At 32.2% G+C, this 26,748-nt stretch overlaps 2 protein-coding genes across 4 annotated transcripts; one reads left to right on the top strand and one right to left on the bottom strand.

Moving 5' to 3' along the window:
• Positions 1-726: 726 nt before the first annotated feature.
• Positions 727-8,873, top strand: LOC130962926 (U-box domain-containing protein 4). Of its 3 annotated transcripts, none has more exons than XM_057889094.1 (6): positions 727-1,117; positions 3,166-3,446; positions 4,842-4,958; positions 5,073-5,766; positions 5,890-7,130; positions 7,227-8,873. In XM_057889094.1, exons 2-6 carry the CDS (start codon positions 3,171-3,173, stop codon positions 7,281-7,283), a joined length of 2,385 nt encoding a protein of 794 aa, XP_057745077.1. In that variant the 5' UTR covers positions 727-1,117; positions 3,166-3,170; the 3' UTR covers positions 7,284-8,873. The 3 variants fall into 3 exon arrangements, with proteins under 3 accessions (XP_057745077.1, XP_057745073.1, XP_057745067.1); XM_057889090.1 differs by having other exon boundaries at positions 5,073-7,130; positions 7,227-7,316; positions 8,489-8,873; XM_057889084.1 differs by having other exon boundaries at positions 5,073-7,130.
• LOC130962957 (peroxidase 4-like) lies at positions 8,097-12,199 on the bottom strand. The gene is made up of 4 exons (XM_057889116.1): positions 11,939-12,199; positions 10,560-10,751; positions 10,062-10,230; positions 8,097-8,833 (listed from the first exon to the last, which is right to left on the bottom strand). The coding sequence occupies exons 1-4, from the start codon at positions 12,164-12,166 to the stop codon at positions 8,442-8,444; spliced, it is 981 nt and encodes a 326-aa protein (XP_057745099.1). The 5' UTR covers positions 12,167-12,199; the 3' UTR covers positions 8,097-8,441.
• Positions 12,200-26,748: the final 14,549 nt, after the last annotated feature.

Here is a 26,748-nt window from a genome sequence, read left to right as displayed (position 1 = left end):
TAAATAATCCGCGACTGGGTGTGGCATATTTATACTCAAGCATAAATCGTTATAGAAATATTGCGGTTTATGCAGTTTAGGAATTCGTAAAGAAACGCTGGAGAGATGTCACCGTTTTTTTAATTGTGTTTTGGGGTGCTGCGGTTTTTTTATTGTATTTTAACGTAAACCATTATACTCCTGTTGCGATTTATGTGTATTCCTAATCTGCTGATCTCCTATCACAGTTTTTACAATAATATAAAAATTATATTTGCATATGCAATCATTAAATGTTGTATTATGATAAAATTAAATTGTAAAATATTTATTTTAGTACCTTGTCCTAAAATCATTATATATCTTATACAAATATCAAACTTTTAACTTTTAGCAGTGAAGAGACCATAAATCCCTTTCATTCAAAATTAGATTTAATAAATGTTGCATGCTATAATGTCTATATATATTTACCTAACTTAATAAAAATAGATAAAAGGTAAGTTCCACAATTTCGACACCAAAGTCATAGACCACAGAATTAGCCTTAATTAAATTTTGGTTTGCTAACTAAAAGTTGTGTTTGGTGTTTACTGTTTAACACAATTTTAATTAATTATTGAATATTCCATGAAGATTAAACAAGTCGTAATTAGGTTGAATAATCATCTTCTTCTAGAGTCTAGACCAACTAGAGGAAGAAAAATCTAAAAAGAAGAGAAACTGAGATTTTACATTTTTTATTTAAAACAAAAAAAAAAAGAAAAAGAAAAAGCAAGAGAACGCTGAACACAGGTCTTAGAAATTTCCCAATAATTTCAAACCCATCGTTCGCCCTAACAACCTCACTCCTCGGGCGCATCCCCACCACCGTCGCCGGCCTTCAAAATTGAGCTCCATCCGCTCCGTTCGCCGGCGGCGCTACCGTCCTCCTTTCGTCGTTTGTCTTGAGCTCAACGCCGGCGGCTACAAACACTAATTGCCAGAAACGCTGTCGTTTCGAGAAGAATCTTTTCGAGTAGAACATTCTCGAATCCTTCTTTTGTTTCAGTGTTAGATAAAGCAAAAGAAACTGAACTTGCTTGCCGGTGTAGTATACACAGTCCTGGAGATCGCTGCATCAGATTCCATTCCACTGGTAAACCTCAACATTTTGCTTTGGAACTTTCTCGAAATTTTAATCTTTTGACCGCCGTTCATTTTGTTTTCTTTAAAAAATGAATTATTAATTTAGTTAAGGTTTGTTTCCCTGGATTCGGTTATCGTTTTGAAGAAATTTAAAAAGGGGGGGGGGGGGGATGGAGGGGTGTAATGCTGGGATTTGTTCGTGTTGTGTGAGTTTGCAGTTATAATTATAATTATCATTTGTTTGGTGTTGTGGAAAATAATAACTTGTTTGGTGTTGAAGAAGTTGTGGTTGACTTGTTGTGACTTGAATTTGAGTTTAGCTTGTTGAGCTGGATCAGCTCCCTGTGACTATTTTAAGTTAAGGAGTTTCGGATTAATTTTTAGAGTAAACTCATTTTGCTACTTAAGTGGAGTAAACTTAGCTGTAGTTTGGTATGAACTTCATTGTATGATCCATAATTCCATATAACTCACCGTGTGACTAGGGTTGCATGTTGTATTTAATTGGTAAGTTGAGCTGGCGGTGTTTTAGATTGGCTAAGCTCGCATTTGATGTTCTAGGTAGACAAGTATGATCACTTAATGGATTGGATTTTATAAGCTGGAATTATCCTGTGAAGATGATGCATTTATCTGGTACTGATAGTAAAATACTATTGTAGTATTAGGGAACATTTATGCATTGGATAGGGAACATGATGCTTGGGTTGCAAGTCCTTTATGTCTTAGGGGTTAGATACAGAATCCCCTAAATGGAGAGTCCCCTATCTTTTCATTCTGGCTTTTAGGCCTACACCTACCTGATCATCTGTGTTAATGGGAATGAAATCAAAGGCTGGGTTGTTTTCCTCATTGTGTTGATGGACCATGTTACAATTTTTGTAGGGTTGAGAAAGGAGCATTAGTTGCATAGCATGCCATATATTAGCCTGGCATTTAGTGTGGACTCTCTTTCTCATTGAAACATCATGATCTTAAGTTCTTAACCTTAATGATCTAATCATACAATCCAAAGTGTTGTTCACAACCCATTTTATCAAAGGCCAAACTAAACATGCAGAGGGCTCTCTTTTGCCTTCAAAGTAAACCGGAACTTCCACTCCAAGAAAATCTTACCTTTAGCATAGCAATAGCAGGAGTCTTTCTTAGTGCAATACCAACGCTTAAAGCATGCGAGCCGCCCTAGCATCCAGATTCTAAGCCATACCCACCCACAATTCCTAAACGGATCTCAGGCCAGTAGGGTCAAAGAATAAGAGATGCATTTCTTTACAGACCTATATTTTCTAGCTCAAATTAATTCATCCATTTTTTTCATTTAGTAAAAGAAGAATTTTATTGAGATGAAGATAGAAGTTTACCAAAAGGTAGGAGAGGATAAGGGATACTCTTTACAAGAATAAATCAAACCAGAAAGGAATTACTGATGAAGCATAGCTTTCCAATCTTGAAATATTTGAAAAGGAAATTCCTGTAAAAAGATCATGTTAAGATTCAATTGCACAGTTTGCTGGATTGCGACTGAGAGACATTTAAAGTACGGAATTGTGCCTTTGAAGTAGACCGTAACTTGTGTTCTGTCCAATTGTTTAGGGGCTGTGGTTACTTGAAACAAGGAAAGATGGGTGTTAGATAGTCGGGGGCTAATGCTCAAGTTAAAGAGCTTGCACCAGGCTAATTTAGAGTTAGCGTATGCATTGGCTGTGGTGGAAGTTCTAGGACAGAACATGTTATGAGAACTCTAAACTCCTTGATTAATTGATTGAATTACGGAATGTTGATACATGTGCGTATACAAATACATCTGTTACATTTATATCAGTATGAAAAGGATGTCTCTTATAATGTGTAGTCTACAAGTTATGTATGCTACAAAGACCAGACCTTGGCTTTCTCCCTTTAACGTTGACAGTGAAAATTTTCTGGCACATTTTTTCATACTAAATTTGCTTTCTAGAAATAAAATGATAATTATGGAATCATTTAATTACATATTTGGAACTGTTTTTAGTACATATCAATTGGATCTATTTACTTAGTTTTTGTTTATTGATGCAGGTGTTATGGAGATATCATTGTTAAAGATGCTTGTTAATGGCATATCCTCGTTTCTGAATTTATCGTTTTCTGGAAACATCAACTCGGAACCCATCTCAAAGTATTACCAAAAGGCAGAGGAGATACTTAGGCTGTTGAAGCCAATTATTGATGCAATTGCTCATTCTGAGTTAGCTTCTGATGAAGTGCTTAGTAAGATATTTGAAGAACTTGGTCATGCAATTGATGAATTAAGGGAGCATATTGAGAACTGGCACCTGTTGTCCAGCAAAGTTTACTTTGTAAGTGTCATAATATCTCAATTCTTCGTTTGCAGATATACAAGGCATATCTATTTTAGTCATTAATTTAATGTCAAATGAGCTGATCTTCCATTATGATCGATTGTTCTTCTCATTTCTTTTATGTTCGGATTCAATCCTGTTGCCTTTTGCAGTGGTTAGGGAAGGAAATTATGCTATTTCTGCTTTCTCTTCTAATCGAACACAATTATGATGACCTTCACATATATTGTCATCTCTCTCTCTCTCTCTCTCTCACACACACACACACACACACACACACACTGTGCCTCTTCTCCTCCCGCACACCATTCCTTCATATTTTTAGCTGTGTAGTTTACTCAAAGCTTTGTGTTTGTTGTGCACTTATTTCTATTTTAATTTCATTTATTTTAATAGTAAGAAGTTTTGTTTTCGAGAACCATGGTTCAGGGTCCTAATAATTCATGTTATAGTTATGGTTAATGGAGAAGATCTTGTGGTGGATGTGATAACTTGTTAGCTTGCTTGTTGCACTCAAACTGCAGACTTTCTTAATTTTAGAAGAAATCTTCATATTATTTCATCTTCTTTTCTTGTTTGTTTGGTGATGATCCAGCTCTTTCATCACCAACAAATTGTTTTTGAACAAAAAAAGTTCTTCTATCTGGACAAGTGTACCTCTTCCATCATATTTATCATAAACTTGATTACAACTTTCATAAACCTTGTTCACATGTTCGTATAGTTTTCCACTTGATCATAGTTGTCTGTCTTGCCTTCTTTAATGTATTGTATCATTTGATATTATCTAGTTACCAAGTCTCATTTTCTAGATAGAATGAACTGTGTTATTCTCCTAAGAAAATGTTCATTGTCATGGTTTTAGTTATTTAAAGAAACTTTGATTTTTAGCTATCTTATTTATTTAAGTGAAATTTTGTTGGTTTCAGCTTTGACTTGTGAAATGCATGTATGAAATGATCTTGTTATACTTGGTGGGTTATTTTCTGGAAGATAATGCTATATGAACCTTTTAGAGAGAGAAACGTGTGAAGAGTCATTAGATTGCTTGTGGATTAATGGGGAAATATGACACCTCATAGATCTACAGGGAAATCTAATAGCACAAAATTGTTACATGTTTATATAGTGTTACCTTCTCCCGAGATATATATATATATATCACTTCTTCCTTAAAGGGTTACCTTTTCATTCTATACACCTTTGCAAGATATGATTAGGATGTAACTGAAGAGTGTTCAAAGACCTTTGCGTAAGTTTGCTACCCGCCTGGCAGAAGTAAGACATGTAGTAGTTCTTTTGTTGTGCCTGCATCTAATGGGATGTACATGGCATGACTGTTGCAAGTTATACATGTTGAATTCTCACTACATCTGCTATTATGATCACTAGGCTATGCAAGTTGAACCCTTGATATCTAGGATAAGGACTTTGGGGCTCAATATTTTCCAGCAGCTGAAGGTTTCTCAGCAATGTCTGCCCGATGAATTGAGTTCTGAGCATCTGGAGGTAAAACATTCTATCAAACAAAAGAGTTGGTTTAAGCTTCATCTTTTAACTGGAGTCATATTTTCATTATGTGAAAGAAACTGAGGATGTGTAATATCAATATTAAAATTGCAGCATTGTGTTCAGAAACTTAAGCATTTGGGACATGAAGAAGTATCAGCAGTCATTAAGGAAGCTATTACTGAACAACGGGAAGGTTTAGGACCCAGTTCAGAGGTCCTGGCAAAAATTGCTGATAGCCTAGGTCTAAAGTCTAATCAGGAGGTTCTGATTGAGGCTGTGGCCCTTGAAAAATTGAAGGAGAATGCTGAGCAAACTGAAAAGACTGCAGAAGCTGAATATATTGATCAAATGATTGCTGTTGTAACACATATGCATGAGCGGCTTAGTATGCTTAAGCAAGCTGAGAGTAGCAGCCCAGTTCCAGTACCTGCTGATTTTTGTTGTCCTCTCTCTTTGGAGTTGATGACTGATCCAGTGATTGTGGCATCAGGACAAACCTATGAGCGGGCTTTCATTAGGAACTGGATTGATCTTGGACTTACTGTTTGTCCGAAGACTCGGCAGGCACTAGCTCATACCAACCTAATACCTAACTACACTGTAAAAGCACTAATTGCAACTTGGTGTGAGTCAAACAATGTGAAACTGGTTGAGCCCTCGAAGTCCACTAGTTTAAATCAAGCATCTGTCATTCAGGGGTATATGGAGTCTGGTACAACCAGGGACTCACCTGTCTTTTCTCATTCCAGGGGCAACCAGCCATCCTCACCTGAGTCGGCGCGTTCTCATTCTTTTAGTTCACCAGGTAATAACATATCTTCTGCTGGAATCCAGCGAGAGGGAACATCACCATTGCATCCCCGTTCAATTTCTGAAGGTTCCTTAAGTGGTATGGTTAATGGGCAGCATATGGATCTTGCTGGAGCAGGTTTAGATGACAGGTCTGCTAGCTCAGATGAAAGCAGTGTGGATTCAGTTGGCCAACCCTCAATGTCGCCATCTAAAAGGGAATCGTCTGGTGCCTTTATCCCTGACCAAGCCCAAGCCCAAGCCCATGTTAGAACTATTTCTTACTCCAGTGCACTTTCTAGTGGAAATTTCCCCCAAGAAACACCAGGTGATGATAATAGTTCTCCTCAGTTGTCAAGCAGTCCAGCATACAGTAGAGATGTTTCAGGTGAATTAAATCCCGGCCTAGATTCTGCTAGTGCTGCTACCGTTCCATCTTCACATAGAGAACCAGAGTTCCCACCTCGATCAGAGACAAGGTCCCGAACATCTTTGTGGCAGCGACCATCCCAGAGGCTTGTTCCTAGGATGGCATCCTCTCCTGCTGCTGAAACTAGAGCTGATCTTTCTGCTATTGAATCCCAGGTTCGGAAGTTGGTTGAGGGCTTGAAGAGCACCAATATTGATACTCAGAGAGAGGCAACAGTAGAAATTCGGCTTCTTGCCAAGCATAATATGGATAATCGAATTGCAATTGCAAACTGTGGAGCCATTACCATATTAGTTGAGTTACTCAGATCACCAGATACAAGGATCCAGGAAAATGCTGTTACTGCACTTCTGAACTTATCAATCAATGACAATAACAAAAGTGCAATAGCAAATGCTGGTGCAATTGAACCTCTGATTCATGTGCTGAAGACAGGGAGCCCAGAAGCCAAGGAGAATTCTGCTGCCACTCTATTCAGCTTATCAGTGATTGAGGAAAACAAAATTAGCATTGGTAGGTCGGGGGCTATTGGACCGTTGGTTGATCTATTAGGGAATGGAACTCCTAGGGGTAAGAAAGACGCAGCCACTGCTTTGTTTAATTTGTCAATATTTCATGAAAACAAGAATCGAATTGTGCAAGCTGGTGCCGTGAAGCACCTTGTGGAGTTAATGGACCCTGCTGCCGGAATGGTTGATAAGGCAGTGGCAGTCTTAGCAAATCTGGCCACAATTCAAGAAGGAAGAGTTGCTATTGGTCAGGAAGGTGGGATTCCTGTTTTGGTCGAGGTTGTCGAGTTGGGCTCTGCAAGAGGAAAAGAGAATGCAGCAGCAGCTCTTCTGCATCTATGCTTACATAGCAACAGATTCTTAAGCATGGTGCTTCAGGAAGGAGCTGTCCCACCATTAGTCGCGTTATCACAGTCAGGTACCCCGAGGGCCAAAGAAAAGGTATGGTTCGTTCTTTACTGTTTCATCTCTTATTTGCTCCTTATTCTATTTCTATTTCTTCAAACACAGTGGTGATGGATTATTTTCTTTGTTTAGGCCCAGGCTCTCCTCAATCAATTTAGAAGTCAGAGACATAATGCGGGGAGGGGCTGATTTTGAATCCCCAAGCTGTTGTACCATCCAAAGGTTTTGAATTAACTTTTTATAGTACTTCTCTAATTTATGCATTATTACATGCTGCAAATAATGTGTGTAAAGGTGTTTTGCATTATTGTTTCACTTGCTTGTAAAGGGGGAAAATGTTATTTATGGGGGGCACCATTTGATTGTTTCCTCTAACGGAAAACCTTTTTCTGTGTTGTGAAGAAAATTTATACATGTAAGTCTAGCTTTTGTTTTTAACAAAGAGAATGTCTGGCTTCTGTTGCTGGCATAGGGCGAGAGATGGCTGTGGACAAATGATTTTGTTTTATTTAGAGTTTAACTGCCCCACAATGTATGGTATCAACTATCAATATCAAAATTTTTTCATGTTGGCATATGTAAATGTGGCTCTTGCTGTTGTAGTAATTCAATTCCCTTTTATTGTTGAACTGTTCATATTCCTCCACTTTATCAATGAATCAGAAGATTTTATTAAAGGAAGAGTTTACCTAATATTTTTTCATCATTCATCCCCTTGTGGTTCTAGATACTGAATTTTAGCACATGAACTTTTGGAAATGACAACTAAATCAGTTGTCTTAATTTGGTTGTTTCATGAAATCCTGATTATTAATTCCAAGTACTGTTGAATCACAATAAAACAACACGTCATATACCTTACTAACTATCTATAAACCAAGGGAATGAGTTTTTCTTATTGAAAAATTCATTTTACTATGGCTTGGTCTGAACATGAGTTATACAAGAATATTAGTAAGACCATCGTGTATATGTGAAAGTGTATTTGGATTAAGCAAATCATAAAATCATTGCCTTCTTCTAAACAATAGTATAATTATATTTTCACTTAATGGTAGTGATCAATGTACTAAATATTTTATTCCATAATGATAGGCGATAACATTTTATATATTGAACTACACAAGAACCCACTAGAATGGAAATTCTTGTGTTTCTCTTTACATAAACAAAGAGAAACACATGAAAAGATCCATTATATAATTCACACTTTTCCAAATCACTAGTCTTCACTTAATTAGAGTCTTAAACAGCTTAAACTAACTAAACTGCTTCTCAATTTCCAGAGGCACAAAGTCACATCAAGAAATGAATTTATGTGTCTTTATTCATAAATTTACTCATGAACTAATTCACTCTTCTGCAATTCTTCCTTATCTCACCTTTTGACCCAGTTAAGGGAAGGATGTTCCCCATCTTAATCATTCCAGTAACAAAGTCAGAAGCAAAGGCCTTATTATTCTGACTATAGGCCTTAACAAGTGAATCAGTGGATCCACCATTGAAGAGTTCTTGATCAGAATGAAGGAGACCCTTTTTGTTGATGAGGTTCTTGTAGTAGTTGTTCTCAAAATGTGTGGGTGTTTGTAGGTCTAAGGGTGCTAAATTGTTGTCTCCTGTGCCATTTTGCCTTGGACAATTTTTCTGCCTTAACTTGGCAAATGAAGGGTCAATGTCGGTGTCATTGTATATGTGACCTCTGAAACTTGTACACCTTGCTTGCCCAATTGTGTGAGACCCTGAAAAACCACAAAATAAATGAAAAAATTAATTAATTAATTAATTAATAGTGATGAATCTAGAAAATTTGGATAACAGAACAAAGACAATATTAAAATGTTGAAATTAGTTAATGAATGTCTTAAGAATATTATCTGAGAATAAAAATGGACATTATTTTCTGCTAGTGCATTAGGATTTATAAATACTCCTTCTTATTAAAACTTTTTACTTGAAGTAGCTTTAACAAGTTAATAAATACTGGAGGCAAACCACATACATATATAGTTGAAAACATTCAAAATTTAGTGGGCATATATAACCCAACATAAAAGCAATTCAGTTTGATATATCCTTATTGGGTTATCCAAGCATACATTATTATTATTCTTTAAAGAACAATAATATATTATCAAGTTATTAAAAGTGTTTGTCCCTTTCATATAAAAACGTATTTGATTCTATATAGTATGATTAGTTGGTATAATCACGTGGCCATTCATTATTAGTAAAATTGATGATCAACTGTATTATGCCATGTGCAAAAGCTTTAAGGTAATAATTAATCACATATTCACCAAAAAAAAAAGGTAATTAATCACATAATCTCGTCATAAAAATAATTAAAAACTAAAGCATACATAAAATTGTGAATACAAATTTATTTGATAATAATATAAAATAATAAATGAGATATGAATGATAGTTAGCTTCAATTTTTTTTCCCAGATATTGAAATATTATAGATGATATTATAAACATATTTATCTTCTTAACTATGGTGGATATGCATGATTTTACCTTCTAGTCAACTCAACAGTATTATATTGTTGGTTATGAAGTGACTTGACAATTAGCTAAAAAAGCACGTAATAATGCAATGAACATATACTAGTTGTTTAAAAGTCATATTCATGTACACCTACTATAATTAATGAATTCCATTTAATTTGGCAAAACCATATGGTTACATACAAGATCAACATCGAAATGTGTCACCTTATCACAGACTAAAGCACTGTTTTCATATAAAGAGAGAGTGAGGTGTAAAGTATTTACTATAATAAAATATGTGACTCACTCTTTTTTGAGTTATCAATTGTGACTTATCATCACTTTATATCAAAAGCTATGGATTATATTTATAAAATAGAACTATACTTTAATTATTCTATAAATATAAAAAAATAAGCTATTTTATTATCAAGCATAATTAATTAGAGAGAGTGAGTATGAAAGGAAAATTACCAGATAAGGCAACTAAGTCCTTGACATCAAGGCCATGTGACTTAAAATTGGAAATTAGGGTACTAAGGTTAGAAGTGGGAGCTGGAATTACACCAGTGTTGGCAGCTGTGAAATTTGCTGTTCTTGAATCCCTTCTTCCAAGTTTCACATCCCAAAAAGGCCCTCCAAGCTTAACAAAGAAAGCAAAATAAATTATGATAAACATTGTCATTTTTATTACTAGTAATATCCTAAGTTAGTTTTTAAAAAATTTTAATCGAATTTTTAATATATTTTAATTATTAAATCAGTTTTTACTATTATTATTATTTAATAAAAATATATTAATTTTTAAAAATTAAATTTTTTTTTATAAATTGTATAACAAAATAAGAATTTAAAAATTTAATTTAATAATTAAAATTTATTAAGAACTAAAGTTTCAACTAAAAATTTCTCAATTCTTGTTAGGTTATATTGTAGTGAGTTATTATTTAATTAGTAGAATATGATACTCACAATAACAACAGCATCACGAGAAGCAATGGCCAAGATATCAGCACATGAAACAACACCGGGGCACAAAGCTTCAACCTTTGACTTGATTGCATCAATTACTTCAAACCCTCTCACTGAGTTGTTATTTGCTGCTGCTGTCTTCTCTCCTTTGAATGTTGATGTATCATCCAATAACAATGATCCATCACACCCCTGCATTTTTCATGTTCCCACATGCATGCACGTCAATTTCTTAGCTGCTTTTAATTAAATCAATCATATACTCAAAGTGGAACTAATAATAATAGGGTGCATACCTAAAATAAAAATTCATTTGTAATTATGTTTATACGAAATTAATAGTTAAAATTATTAAATAATTTAATATATTTAATTAAATAAAATAATTTTCAACCATTAACTTTATACAAAAATAACACGTGAATTTTCACCAGACTAATAAACCATCTATGAGCCATTAGTTGGTTGAGATCTTTTTTATTTATTTGATTTTTTTTATTCAAAGTGTCACATCCCTCTGAAATAAAAGTTATAAAATGAAAAGAGAACACGTACTAATGGGTTGAGAGCCATATATATATATATATATATATATATATTGAGAATTATCCGAATGGCTTATATAAACTATCAATATTTATGAGCTAATTTTAAAAGTAATATAACATATATGATATATTTCAAACTTTCAACTCTAGATCTAGAATTTCATATTTAGATCGTGAAGTTTTCTTGACCAATAAAAATGATGAAGGTTTTAAGAAGCAATATCTGCAACTAGTATATAATAATGTCACCAAGGAATAAAAAAAACTAGTATAATAATAATAATAATAATAATAATAATAATAATAATAATAATAATAAATGGTTATTATTATATCATCCTAACAAACAATATATGCGCTTTACATGTATATAAATGAAAAAAAAAAAAAAACTATATAAAAATATGTGTTATGTCTCAAGTGCACTGGCATGAACTTAAAGTATATAAATGCCAATAACTCTTTGCATGCACTTCATTAATAATTAATCAATTAATGCAGTGGATAATGCACTATAAATTATTCTAAATTTATAACTACTCAACATTATAATTGTTCATCATGATTTCTCACAGTTTAAATTTTTATGAACTAATAATATAAAATAATTTTATATTGTTAACATATAAAAATTATTCTCTTAATATAATACCTTACATTTTTTTCTTTAACCTTAGGTTATAAATATTTAAAAATTGGTACCACTCCATTCAGGAGTACCGAACTAGACAAAAATTTAGAGGATGATTAAAAAGTTTAACATTAATATTAATATATTTAAAAAAAATAAAAAAAACACCAAAAACAATGTAGTAGTAGTAGTTGAATTACATCAATAAAGCAATCATGGAAGAAGAGGCGAAGAATAGAAGCACCAAGGCGTGCTTCTTTGGCCACAGCATCTTCAACAACAGATTTCACAGCACTAAAAACTTGTGGACATTTTCTACAATAGAAATTCTCTGAAAGTAGATGAGCTGAAGAAGAGGTTCCAGCAAGAAGAGCAAGAAAAAAAACAAGGAATAAAGAAGAAGAAGAAGAAGAAGGAAAAAGTGTCATATTTGTTTCTTTTTTTTTTTATGTGAAAGTATATATGATGATTTGATGAATAAAGGGTGTAGTGTGAGACTCCAATATATAGAGAGTGTAAACTCATGATTAATTAATTCTCACCTAATTAGCTAGCATCTATATTGATCAAATAATTAAATATAATAAAATGTATTGCATGGCAATAACAGTGTCACCTCTTGAAATTTTTGATTGAATTGATAGATTGATCAGTAATTAACTATTTTTGAATTATTAGGATCCCTTAAAATGAAATACCTTTTCATTTATGAAATCCAAACTTAATTAGAGATATTTTGTTAAGTAAAACCGAACATTTATTATATATCCACCATGTTATGAATCTATTTTCTCAAAATATCATATGATAATTCAGTTTTACATACTGACAGTTTTATGGATGATTACGATCGATAATATTAAAATAATTATAATGACGCCCTATCAAAAATGTGTTGTCTCAAAAAAATTAATATATAATTTATATTTAACTGATGATTTACCATCAGTAATAAAAAATGTGTTTTTTTTTAAATAGAATTTACTGAGATTAAATCATCGGTAATATTGAAAATTAATATAATAAAAAAAACATGAATAATTATATTTTTAATACGTTTTTTTAAATAAGAATTTATTTTTAAATTTGCTTAAATTTTAGCATAATCCTTTTTTTATTTTCTTATGCTACTTGCTTTTTTTTATATTTTTTGGAGATAACAAGAATTGAATTTTAAAACTTTTTTTTTATAAAAATTTTGATATTATATCATAAAATTACTTTTAAACTGATAAAATCACATAACTAATTATATTTATAGGGGACCATTTGAATAAACACCGGATTATGTTTTCTAGTATAATAAATATAATATATATACTATTTAATAAGAAGAAATTCGATTCTATTGTGTCGGTTGATGTTTAAGGACAATAATTCATTATTTTTCATCATTATCTTATGATATTTTCCATTGAAAAAATACTATATGTTTTTCTCTAAATAATTACAAGAATTTTTAAAATATATTCTTATATTTATTTTATTTTATTTTATTTTTAGCATCAAATATTTTATTAATATGATCTAAAATTATTTTCACGTGAACATTAAAATTTACAATAATTTTTGTCTTAGATATTTGGTTTATATTTTAAATCCTGATTAAACTATTATTAATAAATAGAGATAATATTTTAGAAGCGTAGCAACATGCATAGCATATTTTTTTGATGAAAAATGGTAATTTTCACTTTTTGAGTAAAGAGTGAAGATTGATTAGTATTTCTATAATGAGGTATTAAGGTTCATTCTTATAAAAGGTGAAATGTACTATAAACTTGTTGAAAAATGGTGTCCATGAAATATTTTCTTTTCCCAAAAGGTGCAGATTGTGGTCTTAGCGTGTTGTCCCTTTGCTACGATTACGACAACGCCAGCTTGCCAACGTTGAATATTACATGTTGCAAAAAGTGCATGCTAAATAAAATTCACTCATTTATTTAAATAAATATCAAAATTTTAAATATTATTTTATGTATATAATAATTTATTAGTCAACATAAATTCTTAAATAAAATTTAAATTTATAATAAATTAATCTTTCGTCTGTCAAGATGAGATATACCATCTCAAAAAAAAATGTGTTGATTTTGTATGTATTGTTAATTTATTTAGTAAAATGCAATAGAGAGAATTTGTTTTATTCAAGCATGATAATTTTTTTAATTTTTAACATTTTATTTTTATTATTTAAAATATTTTATTTTTATCTAAAATATTTTAAATTGATTTAATATTATAGTTTCGTTAAATTAAAAGAAATTCTTAACACCCTTAGTAAATTTACAACGTTGACAAAATTTGCTAAATAAGTATTTTCAACTCACATATTGTCACCACGTTAGCTATATTATTAATCAATTTATTTATCAAGTAAATTCTAATATCTTCTAATATAAATATTATAACTTTTTCTTATTTATAAAAGCATAACATTACCAAATTCATAGATATTATTAAAGGAAAAAAATTGTTTAATTGATAACATGTTCACTTAACAGATACTAATGGTGTTAAATATTTAAAATAAGATATTTTAAATAGAAAAGAGTAGATTAAAATTTAATTTAAATATTAAAAACTAAAACAATATTTTATTATCATTTATAAATCAGATTCTAATATGATTAATATATATCTTCTATTTTATTATGACCGAGAAAAGTGCAACTGTTATTATATCAAATGGCTAAAAGAAATTATTAAGTAGTTGAATTATACATGAGAGTGAGGTGAATAATGGAATTGTTATAGAAGACTATATACTATTGTGAAATTGATATCCGAGATTATATATATATTTTCCAAATTCAACTTTGTGTGAAAGAAAATGATGAAACATTTGTGAAGAAGAAAACAGAAAGGGAGTAAAAACATGCCAAGTGTTGGTCTTATATAAGTGATTTTAAGATCAATGTTGTTAGAAGTTTGTCTTTGCATTGTTTTGAAGTGAAGTTGTGATGTATGTACTATGTATCTTTGAATTTAGAGTTCCATTTCAGAAGCCTTTTCTTTCGCTCTATTGCTTCTTCTTTTTTTCTCTCATAGGATGGATAGCTTTTTTAATGTTTATTTTATTTTTATTTCTAATTTTATATTTTTTTTTCTACTTTTAGAGGGACAGCAACTAGCCTTAGGGTTGAAAAGAGTTTGCTATCAAGTTATTATTTTCTCATATAGAGTGATATATATTGCATTATTGCTATTTGGACCTTAATTATTAGTTTCAACACTAAATAATAAATATAGCATCATGAAAGAAAGGATTGGTTTTGTCAACAAATGAGGCAATATATTTTAATGAGGTAATATATAGGGGTTTAATTATATAATGAGGCAATTTATTTTAATTTATATTACTATATAACCAAAAAATGTCATATTTTATCATTACCTATGCCAATCCATGACTAAGATTATATCATCAACCTAATTTTTATGAAACAATTAAGCATCACAGTTAATTATAATTTACATTAAAAAGTTTCAACTTTAAATATGTAACTTTTAATCTTAATCATCCATATAATTATATCACTAAGATGTACCCTTCTCACTTTTATAATAAATTACACGCATATTATAAAATAGATATTAAATAATTAGCATGATTTATTATTTTTGGCCACTAATTAACTAGTAATATAAAATATGGACTAAAACTATATTGTTAGATTATTAGAAAAAAAAATTAAATTAATAACTAAAAATATTGACAAAAAAAATAAATTCTACTGAACTATAATATTTTTCATAATATTCAAATAAGCTACTCTTGACGCAATTTTTCCTTTGTTTACTCTATCTTTTTTGTATTTGGCATCATCCTATCTGACTATCCGTCTTCTTTTGTTGGGTCAAGTATTTGTCTTTATACTTTTTATAAGAAATGATATTTAATTTGTACTATTTTAAGTATAAAAGCTCAAATTTTTATTTAATTTCTCTCACTCTTTATTAACATTAATATGTGTGGTTTAATTTATTTTTAATATATATTTATATTTCAACATATATTTTATATTAATAGTTAATTTTGATGACTGATTTTAATGTATACGTGACATAACCCTTACTTTTAATACAAAAAATTATATAAAATATGTTCTAAAGTGTTTACTCGAACTGCTTGTAAAAATCGGACCTGAATATTTTTTGTATGCGTCTAAACGACGATGGAAAATATGCAAAAGATTCTGATATCAAAATTATTAAAATTTTATTAGTATAATTTGAACTGGCCTGGCCTAAAATTTACTTAAAAGACAATAGTATTTATAGAATAATAATAGTAATCAGTCGTGCAGTGGTTACTCTTTTTTTTTTTTTTTTTTGTCAAGCTACATAGTTACACATGGTAGGAGATTACCTATTGGACCATGTAGAAACATAATGTATGTTAAAAGAAATATCAATTAAAAATAGTACAATAGCATTTTTTCGCTTTTTACATCTTTACTGTTTATCTGATTCAAAATTTTATTCCGATTTTTTTGTTAGAGTATAATTAAGACAATTAGCATTATTTATTAGTATATCTGAATATTTATTATGGAATATTAAGTCTTTATTATTTTGATTCTCTTAACATATATAAATATTATTCTATATTGTATCATTTCACACAACTTGAATATATTTAAACTTTTTTTCTATCGTTCTCTCTTACCCTTTCTAACACTTTTGTCTACAAACGACCAAATTAATAAAATTTCGAAAATACAATCTCAAGAATAAAAACTACAACATTTTTTCACATATGCCACACTTTCTGAAATCGTTAAAAAGCGTTGCAAATATATATATATATATATATATATATATATCTCGAATAATAAAACTACTTTTTTTCATAGATTGAGAAGTTGTCATCATATATTTTCTTAATAGTCTGATTAAAATTGTGGGGACAAACGAAGTTACAACGAAGCTCAACTATATGCCCTTTTTCCTTTGTACGTGCCCGACCTTTATTAAAAAGGTTAGTGGACCTAACTTGATAATTAATTATATATTATGCATGCATGTAAATGTGTGTAGATTAATTTGCCTTATATTTGTGTCTAATGAATATCAACAAATGACATGTTTGAAGTTGAACCCTCGCAATTTTGAATGTATTTATATTCATAAAAATTGTGAAGGTATCAAGCTTAAAGTGAAAGAGAGTGAAAAAGGAGTAGAGAAGAGAAGAAGTGCAGAGAAAAAAGAAAACAAAGAAGAGAAAAAACTAATTAGTGATTCTTCAGAGAAAAATGAATTAGCCTCAGATATTTTATAAGTTCTACAGGTATATATACACAGTTAGTGGGTAACTTGATTTGGTTAACTAAGGCCTAATTAACTTCTTCTAGAAGATTCTGATTGTAACTAATTCTCTAACTGAATGCTGGTTTGCTATTTGTGCTGCGTCAAGCTTGCTTGTTATTACTGCTAACATTAACCCTACTGTTTTGTCTGTCTGAGTTTTTTTTGGCAGCAATGGGTTTGTTGGAGCTGTTGATTTGGATTCGTTCTGTGGATCTGAATTTGTGGAAGTTGAGGCTGGAGATGGATTTCGTGAATATGTATGCTATTTAGTCTTGAGAGGGAATATGCAAGACACTAACTTTCTTTTGAGTAACATAGTCTCTTACAAAGTAGAGGTCAAGCTCAAAGTGTTTGCTTTTGCTGTGAATAATTGGGTTTGCAGCCATTAAAACTGCACTTTGGCTGTCACAGTAGAGGTTCGGTGTGATAGAGCATGGGATTTTCATTTCACTCATTAAGTTTTGGATCCAGAGAATTTCAGTTAGGCAAGCAGCTAGCCCTCGATATTCTGCCTCTGTGGAGCTCCTAGAGACTGCATTTTGTTTTCTGCTTGACCATGAAACTAGGTTTGGTCCGAGGAATACGTAGAACCCACTGGTTGATTTTCTGTCATCAATATCACTGCCCCAATCGGAGTCACTGAAGCCATAGATTCTGCATTCACTCGTTCTTTGGAATCTCAGCCCCCAATTTGATGTCCCAGCAAGGTATTGTAGGATCCGTTTGACTGCTTTCCAGTGGCTTTCCAGAGGAGTTTACATGAATTGAGAGACTTTGTTCACAGCATAAGTAATTTCAGGTCTGGTTATTGTAGCATATTGAAGTCCTCCAATTATAGAACTGTAAAGCGTTGGGTTGTGGTAAACGTCCTTGCCATGTGCTGACAGCCTGACACTTGATATCATAGGCGTTGTTGTTGCTTTGGCGTCGCGCATTCCCGCCCTGGTTAATAGGTCCTGAATGTACTTTGTTTGGCATAGGAGTATGTCAGTGTAATTGAGTTTCACAGTTTCAATGCCCAGGAAATAATTCATATGCCCCAAATCTTTGAGGGTAAACACAGCATTCAACTCAGAGATTAAGGTGAAAATTTCAGCTTGGGAGCTCCCGGTACCAAGATATCATCCACATAAATGAGAATGTAGATGACTGAGGAAGGGAAAAAACTTGGTGAATATTGATGAATCAGATTTGGTGTTCATGAAGCCAAATCGGTTGAAAGTGTCCTTGAGCTTTATGAACCAGGCTTGATGGGCTTGTTTGAGGCCATAGAGGGACCTTTGGAGCTTGCAGACATGGTGAGGGTGAGTGGGAGAGGTGAATCCTTCTGGTTGAGACATGAAAATGGTCTCATGTAGATCCCCATTGAAGAAAGAATTATTGAAGTCAAATTGCCGGATGGGCCATCCCTTGGAGAGTGCAAGGCTGAGCATGATGCAAACTGTGGGTGGACGGACGACAGGGCTGAAGACTTGGTCATAGTTGACCCTTTCTCGTTGGTGAAATCCTTTCGCGACAAGGCGAGCTTTATACTTCTGAATGGTGCCGTCTGGGTGCCTTTTGACGCGAAACACCCATTTTGAGCCAATGAGGGGGTCAGTGTGTGGTGGGGATTTGGGTACCAGCTGCCAGGTTTGGTTGCGCATTAGAGCATCAAACTTCTGCTGCATGGCTTGTTTCCAGTGGTGGCTGGCCAGCGCTTGTTGAACAGAGGAAGAAAAGATTCAGTGAGATCGGAGGCAGGGGTGGCGAGGACTGCAGCATAGGTTTTGGGTTTGAGGTTCTCTGTCTTGCTCCGAGTTAGCATAGGATGACAATTGATGGGCGCTGGTTGAGGAAGTGGCAGGACAACTTCAGGGCGGCCTGGCTGCAGGGTACCTGTGGTGAACGAAGGAACACTGACAAGGTCATTAACAAAAGCAGAAACACAATCATGAGTTACAGAGCCATGTAATGTAGATAATAAATCAGGTACTGAATTAATTATATTGGAAGTATCATTCAATGTATGCAAGGGGAGGGGCTGGGTAGTGAGGATTGGGTGAGTTGTGGAGTTATGGTGGGTGGGGATGGTTGGGGTGGGGAAGGAACTCTAGGGGGGATAATAGTTGGGGTATTAGGTAAGGGTAAGTAGAGAGGGGGAGAGGTTTGGGATGGTGGGACAGCAGTGGTTTCGGAAGGGAATAGCTCATTGTAGGGGAACTCAGATTCATTGAAAATGACATCTCTAGAGGTGAACTCTTTTTCATTTGAAGAGAGGCAATTGTATCCCTTATGATCTGCAGCATAGCCAATGAAGATGTATTTCTGTGATCAATGGCTGAATTTGGTTTGGTTGTATGGCCTGAGGAAGGGATAACAGGTGCAGTCGAAAGGTTTGAGGAAGGAGTAATCAGGTTTGGTGTTAGTTAGGGCTTCGTAAGGTGAGATATTATTTAGTTTGGGATTTGGCAGTAGATTGATTAGGTAGGTTGCTGAGAGGGCTGCTTCTCCCCAAAAGGTTAAGGGAAGGGTTGCTTGGACTAAGAGGGTTAGGGTGGTTTCTGTTATGTGTCTATGCTTTCTTTCTACTTTACCATTTTGCTTGTGAGAGTAGGGACAGGTGAGTCTATGCTAGATTCCATTGGTTTCAAGAAATTGAGTGAATGCTGCAGATAGGTATTCCTTCCCATTGTCAGTTTGCAATGCTTTTATTTTCAGCCCAGTTTTAAGTTCAATTGCTGCTTTGTACTTTTGAAAGGCAATAAAGGCTTGTCCCTTTGTTTGCAGCAGATAGATGCTGGAGTATCTTGTACTGGCGTCAATGAAGCATATGTAATACCTGCAACCATTTCTACTATACACAGAAGCAGGTCCCCAGAGGTCAGAGAAAATCAAATCTAAAGGTGCATAGGTAGTGTGTGAGTCAGGGTGAGGTAATTGATATATTTTGCTGATACAACAAGCATGACACAATGATGGTTCAAGACTCATTTTATTTATTGAATCATTGTCAATTACATTGCATTGCTTCATTACAATAGAGGCGATTTTTTCAGATGGGTGACCCAATTTTCTATGCCATAGTTAAGCAGTGGGACTTATCTTTTTACAGGTTAGCAGTACATTTGTATTGGACAGGTTCATATCTCTATTTGGTATATTTGTTATTACATTGGTAGAAAGTACAACATTAGCAAACTTCACTTGCTCTTTTGGTTGGTTGAGTATGTTGTGAGGACTTGATTGCATGTCGTGTGAGTGTGGTTGTTGTGATATTGGTTAGGATAGTGCATAGGTTGTAGAGGATGCGGTTTGGGTTTCTGCTGAGGTCTTTGAGGGCTGCTGTGAGGTTGAGTTAAGGTTGGCTGCTTGTGCTGTGGGGTGTGTGGCTTTACTGGTGATGGTGGTAGAGGCTTTATGTGGTTTGCTATTTGCTGTCAGGACTGGGCTTTGATTTTTTGAAGTATTAGGAGATAGTGTGATTTTTGAAGTTAGCTGTGAGGGTGAGTAAGGGATGGGAGTAGGGGGCTGTGCTGTGGAAGAGTAGGTGGCAGGGAGGTGTGTGGTTTCATTTGGTTTGGTGTGTGGGGTGTGATATAAGGGTGGATGAAGGTTGGTAATTGTGTGGTAGCAGGTTGAGTTGGTTATACTATGATTATTGGGGCTGGGAGTTTTTGGGATGATTTGAACTCCCTCAAACCTATATAGTCCATCCTTAAGCAGTCCTTGGAGGAGGACTTTCTTGGATATCTGGCATTTTACATAGCACAAGTAAGGCCATAATTCAAAGTAGACATAGTTGTCTAATGCAAATTTGGCTACACTTATTAGGTTTTTAGATATGGCAGGGACATGGAGTAAATTTTGTAATTGGAAGGGTTTGGTTGATAATGATGCATGCATAAATGTACTTCCAATATGCTTAATTTTCATACCTTGACCATTACCTCCAAAGACCTGCTCTGTGCCATCATAACTGGTTCCTGTGGCTAGGTTCCGTGCATCATAGGTGCAGTGGTGAGAGGCTCCCGAGTCAGGGTACCATGCTGTGTCTGGCATTGCTGAGGGGACAGTAAGGAGAGCCTGCGGATTTTGGGAAGCCGGTTGTGCTGCATTTTGAGTTTGTTGTTGCTTCTGAGTGGTTCTTGAGTTGGAATTGTTGTCGTGAAAGGCAAAGAATGGGGGCTGAGTTGTGTTTAAAAGTTGAAGATGAGGGTTCATAAAATCTTGATCGAAGCGGTGATAGCACTGGATGATTGTGTGTCCAATCTTGCCACAGAGTTGGCACTGCGGTCTGCTTCCTTGCCACCAGGAGGAACGGCTACCTCCTCCTCTGCCTCTGGACCCTCGAAAGCCGCCTCTGTTGTTGTAGTTGCTATAGTTTCTTCTTTGAGAGTTTTCTTGAATTTCTTCATTGCTTTGAGCTACATTTACTTGCATTGCTCCTAGTTCTGTCTTTCTGAATCTTTCAATTAACTCTTCTTGAGTTAAGAGTTGTGTTTCAAGTTCACTTTCAGTGGTGTGATCTATTCTTGCTGTTGCAACTGTGACAAATGTATTGTATTATTCACCAAGTCCTGCTAAGGCTGCTTCAATGTAATCTTCCCTTGAGAGTGGAGCTCTCAGTGCTTTCAGTGAATCTGCCACCTGGTTGATCTTTGCCATATATTCTGTTACTGGTGAGCCATGCTTCTTGAGCGTTCTCAGCTGTATTTTCAGTTGCTTGATTCTTGTCTTCACTCTTGCAGCAAAGTACTCCTCTAATGTGAACTAGATCTGGTAAGCATACTCACATTCGATCACTCGTTTTACAAAGCTTGGTTCCATGGATGCAATTAGCCAGGCAACTAGCCATTGATCATGAATTTTCCACTCTTCATATTCTTGATTTTCAATTCCATTAACTCGATTTAACTCTGAACTGAATCTTGCTGGAATATTCGAAGGATTGAGGTGACTCTGCAATTTGTTGACCTTGATGCACGCAAGGGCTTGCTTTTTCTATGTGTTGTGGTTGTTTTTGTTGAGCTTGATTGCAGCGAAGGCAACGAATATGGTTTGATTCGGTGCACTTGCAGAAGCACTGTTGGTGCACTGAGGTGTGTGCTCCATGGATCAGCAAGCTCTGATACCATGTGAAGGTATCAAGCTTAAAGTGAAAGAGAGTGAAGAAGGAGCAGAGAAGAGAAGAAGTGCAGAGAGAAAAGGAAACAGAGAAGAGAGAAAATTGATTAGTGATTCTTCAGAGAAAAATGAATTAGCCTCAGATATTTTACAAGTTCTACAAGTATATATACACAGTTGGTGGGTAACTTGATTTGGTTAACTAAGGCCTAACTAACTTCTTCTGAAAAATTCTGATTGTAACTAATTCTCTAACTGAATGCTGGTTTGCTATTTGTGCTGCGTCAAGCTTACTTGTTATTACTGCTAACAAAAATTAACTCCAAATAAACTGGATATAGATCCAATATTTAATTAATGTATAATTTTATAAATTTTAAATATCAAACTAATAAAATATTATCTACAAATATTGAATTTAATAAATATTATTTAATATGCATACTAAAATATTAATTAAAGTTTAAAATATAATATTTTATTATTAATTTCAATGTAAAATATAAATTTTAGTTATAAAACATCACTTCAAGCTGATTTGGATCAATCGAAAGTATGACTAGAACTTAATCCAAAAAATAATACATACAAATAAAAAAGCCAAATTCAATCCAAAAAATATGCATGCACACACACAATTTTCATTTAAAAATAAATAACAAGGATATAAAAATGAAAATTGGAGTAGTGCTTATGGTTGGAAAAATAGTAAAGTATCGTCTTAAATAATTTAGATACGTGGAGAGAAGATCGACCACAAAATATTCAGTTAAAAAGGTGGATTATATTAGATGAAAGATAAGTGACAAAATAAAATATCCAAAAAAATTTCAAACATAAAGTGATTAAAAAATTTTTGTGTAATTAATTTTATTATAGACATATAAAATAAGGCTCGCAGATGTCATTTCATCTACCTAGACAATTCAGTTAATAGAATAAGACTTTGTTATCACTTATAATTGTTTTGTTGTATATATGAGGTCAACTTAATAACATCATGCAAATAATATATATTTTTAGTTATATACTCTATACTAAAAAAATTCCCACTGTATATAATGTTGATCCTTCACCCTGCTTAATTAATGTTTAATTAATGTGGTTGCAGCTATCATTAATATAATAATATGGGGCTAATCATAAACATCCCTAATTAATAATTGACCCATAATTACATGTACTGAAAATGATGTTTTTTGGGATAAGTCTCTAATTTAATTTCCCAAGTAGGATTGTTTCAACTTCCATGCTCTTTTGTACAACTAGGAAACTTAAACGTGAAGGCAACCATCATCAGTATCTGTACTTGAGATTTTTTCCACAAATTTGCTTAAATCAGAAAAAAGTTACAAACCGGAACTGGTTCAAGTGATTAAGAGATTTCAAGTTTGAGATAAGGAAAAAAAAATTTGGTCATACAAATAGTTAGTCCTATATATTATAATACAATAAATTACTATTTGTACCTATAAAAAGATAGATGCTGAAAAATGTATCATATAAGAATAAAACGACAATTATAATTACGGAAGATGGTTTCTGTGTGCCAAAAATATTCGAACGTTAGTTACATAATTGGTCTGTTAGGGTATTCTTGGCACATGGAAACTATCTTCTGTGAATACAATTGTCGTTTTATTTTTATATGGATACATTTTTCAGCATTTGTATCTTTTATAAATACAAATGGTAATTTACTCTATTATAATACCATGAATGTTCTTAATTTTCTATAAGTAATGTTTCATGTATGTGGAAGATGCATAATGTGGTTGATCATCACAACATAAAGCTGGAATTTTTAGTAGAAGATAAGAATGTAAATAGGATAAAAATAAAGCAAAAAGCTAAGTATACATTTTACCATCAAAAGTTCTATTGCAATTAGTTTGAATTTCACTTCTATTATATTTTTTGTCTTTTTTCAATTTTATATTTAAAGTTTATAAATTTTCAAGTTGGTATGTCAAAATTAAATTTTAGTTATTTAGTAATTTCAATAGTATAAAAACACAAAACTATACACAAATAATGTGTATGTATTATCATGGCTATAATATGTATGATTATAAACATGAATCTACTCTAATCATCATATATGGTTAGATGTTAAGTGTAATTATAACAATAAATCTTTTTGCTTATATTGTTTATAAAATTTAATTATAAATATGAATTTAATTTATATTTTGTTGGACAGTATAGAGTCATTTTGCATGCATATGTATAAAGAATGAAAATATTTAATATTAAAAAAAATTTAGTCAAAATTAATTAAAATTTATTTTATCTAATATTTATTAATTTTAATAATAATTATAATAAATATTAAATAAGATAAATTCTAACATTATTTTTATCTTTTTAATACTATTGGTATAAAAAATAGCTAACGATGATTTTTATTTTGTAATATTTACATAGGTGAATGTTATAGTACTTAAGATATGATGTCTAATTTACTAAAAGAGACAAAAAAAATATAATATTTAATATATTTTAAATATTTTATCTTTACTTTATATATTTTATTTTTTACTTATAAAAGCAAATTAAATAATTTAGACACCATAACGAAAACCACCATAAAATATTAGAATCCACCATTTACATAACACTACTCATTAAATAATGTAGCCAATGCAAGTATTATTCTCCCTTCAATGTGTCAGTTAGCCATCTTTATCATAATTTATATGAAATTTATGTACACGAGAAGAGTAGAAATTAAAAGTCAAAAAAATGGTAATAAAATAATAAATGCAATAATAATAATAATAAATAAATAAATAGGTACATTTATTCTTACCTGGTTATTATTAAACTATTAAAGGAACCAACGACTAGCTATGTATGTAACTCTATTATTTAAGTTATTAATTCGTGACAAAACTTTGTCCAGTTAAACATCATATTCGTATTAACTTCGCTTCCTATAAGTACCATTGAAGTTTGTCTTTAATTCTTGAAAGGGAAAACATGCACCTCAGCTCTAGAGATCTCTGTATATGCAATGATGATTTTTTTTTTTTTTGTCGTATTTGATTCACTTTTACAAAGATAAAAAATTCATCGGTGTTCAACTTTCTAGTTCCCATCTAAGAACTACTAACTCAAAAACAAAAACCTAAGTTTTTCTTTAACTTTAATTTAGACTAGTAGAAAAAAAATTATAAATAGTTATATATACCTTTTATACAAAATCCTCTTTTAAACATAAATATTTATTGTGCATGAGTCTTTTTTTTTTTAGTTTTTCTTGTGTTAATTTTTTTTTCTTTTACAAGTGCAAAAATTAAACTATAGATTTTTTTCCATAGAAACTTTAATATCATATCATAAAATTATTGATTCTAAAATTTTAAATTGATATATAATAAAAAGTTATATAAATAATTATATCTCTAATTATTCTATTATGTAAAATATGACTATTTATATATATTCTTCCCATCATTTTAAATTTTTAAAAGAAGTAGTAGTAATATCATGCCATGACATTAAAATTTTTCTATACTGAAAAGATTAAAAGTTGACTCTTATTAAACCCTAAAAAAACATACAATAAATAAAAAGGAAAAAAAAATCTATGCAACAAACAGGCTCTTGCTTAAGAAAAATACAGACATATAACAATCTTGCAATCTCTCATACCCACTCGCTAAAAAGTTTTAGTGACTCCAATTCATCTATATTGTCCATCACTAAATCCAAACTTTCTCTAAGCTTATATAAATATATATATATATATATATATATATATATATATATATATATATATATACTTATTTCCCTAATTTAACCCTTATATATAATACACATGGATTAAAAATATAAATACAATTTTTTTAAAATACTTTATCATTAGTTGCGCAAGACTTGACCAAGACTTGATTGTGATTTAATCTCTTAAATTTTTTTCTGAATTGCAACGGTGTTGTAACCTCTGTTTTTGTATGTCTGATTTTCATAGAATTTTAAAAAATAGATGATATATTTTTTTAGGTGGTAAGTGAATGGAATTTAAAATGTATATTTTTGTTTATATATTTTTTATTTCATGTCTCCTTAATAATCTTATGAATGAAGACGTCAGGTTTAGACAAAAAGAAAAAGTACTTGTCATGTAAAAATGTAAAAATTTTTTAACAAGAAGATGATTAGTGTATACAAGACTAGACTTCCACCTAGTAAACCTTTTATGTATATTCTGTAAAAGTAATTGTAATAATCAATATAGGATTTTAATTATGAATTAAGAAAATCATCCTTTTGATTCTCATTCATTTTAATTTGTTTTATTTGAGAAACAGGTGTTATTTATCTTTTAAGATGGCTAAAAAAAATTGTTACACAAAAAAACAAAAATTAGGATCAGGATGTTAGTAACTTCAAACATCTCCGCCTCCGACTTCGACTTCCCACCGCGATGACTCTCAAATTCTCTCAGATAGTGGTGATAGTGTCCCTCCAACTTCACGCCCTTTCCTTCCACTGCGCAGTGTACCACGGCCTGCTCCACAAACGAGCACAAATAACATTCAGGATTCAGAGCCAGGCCACGTAAACTTGGCAACTGATGCACATG

The sequence above is a fragment of the Arachis stenosperma genome, chromosome 1 (genome assembly GCF_014773155.1).
Source record: "Arachis stenosperma cultivar V10309 chromosome 1, arast.V10309.gnm1.PFL2, whole genome shotgun sequence".
In the NCBI taxonomy this organism is placed as follows: Eukaryota; Viridiplantae; Streptophyta; class Magnoliopsida; order Fabales; family Fabaceae; genus Arachis; species Arachis stenosperma.
Note: the sequence above shows the minus strand (reverse complement) of the source record. Positions and strands in the feature narration are given on the sequence as shown.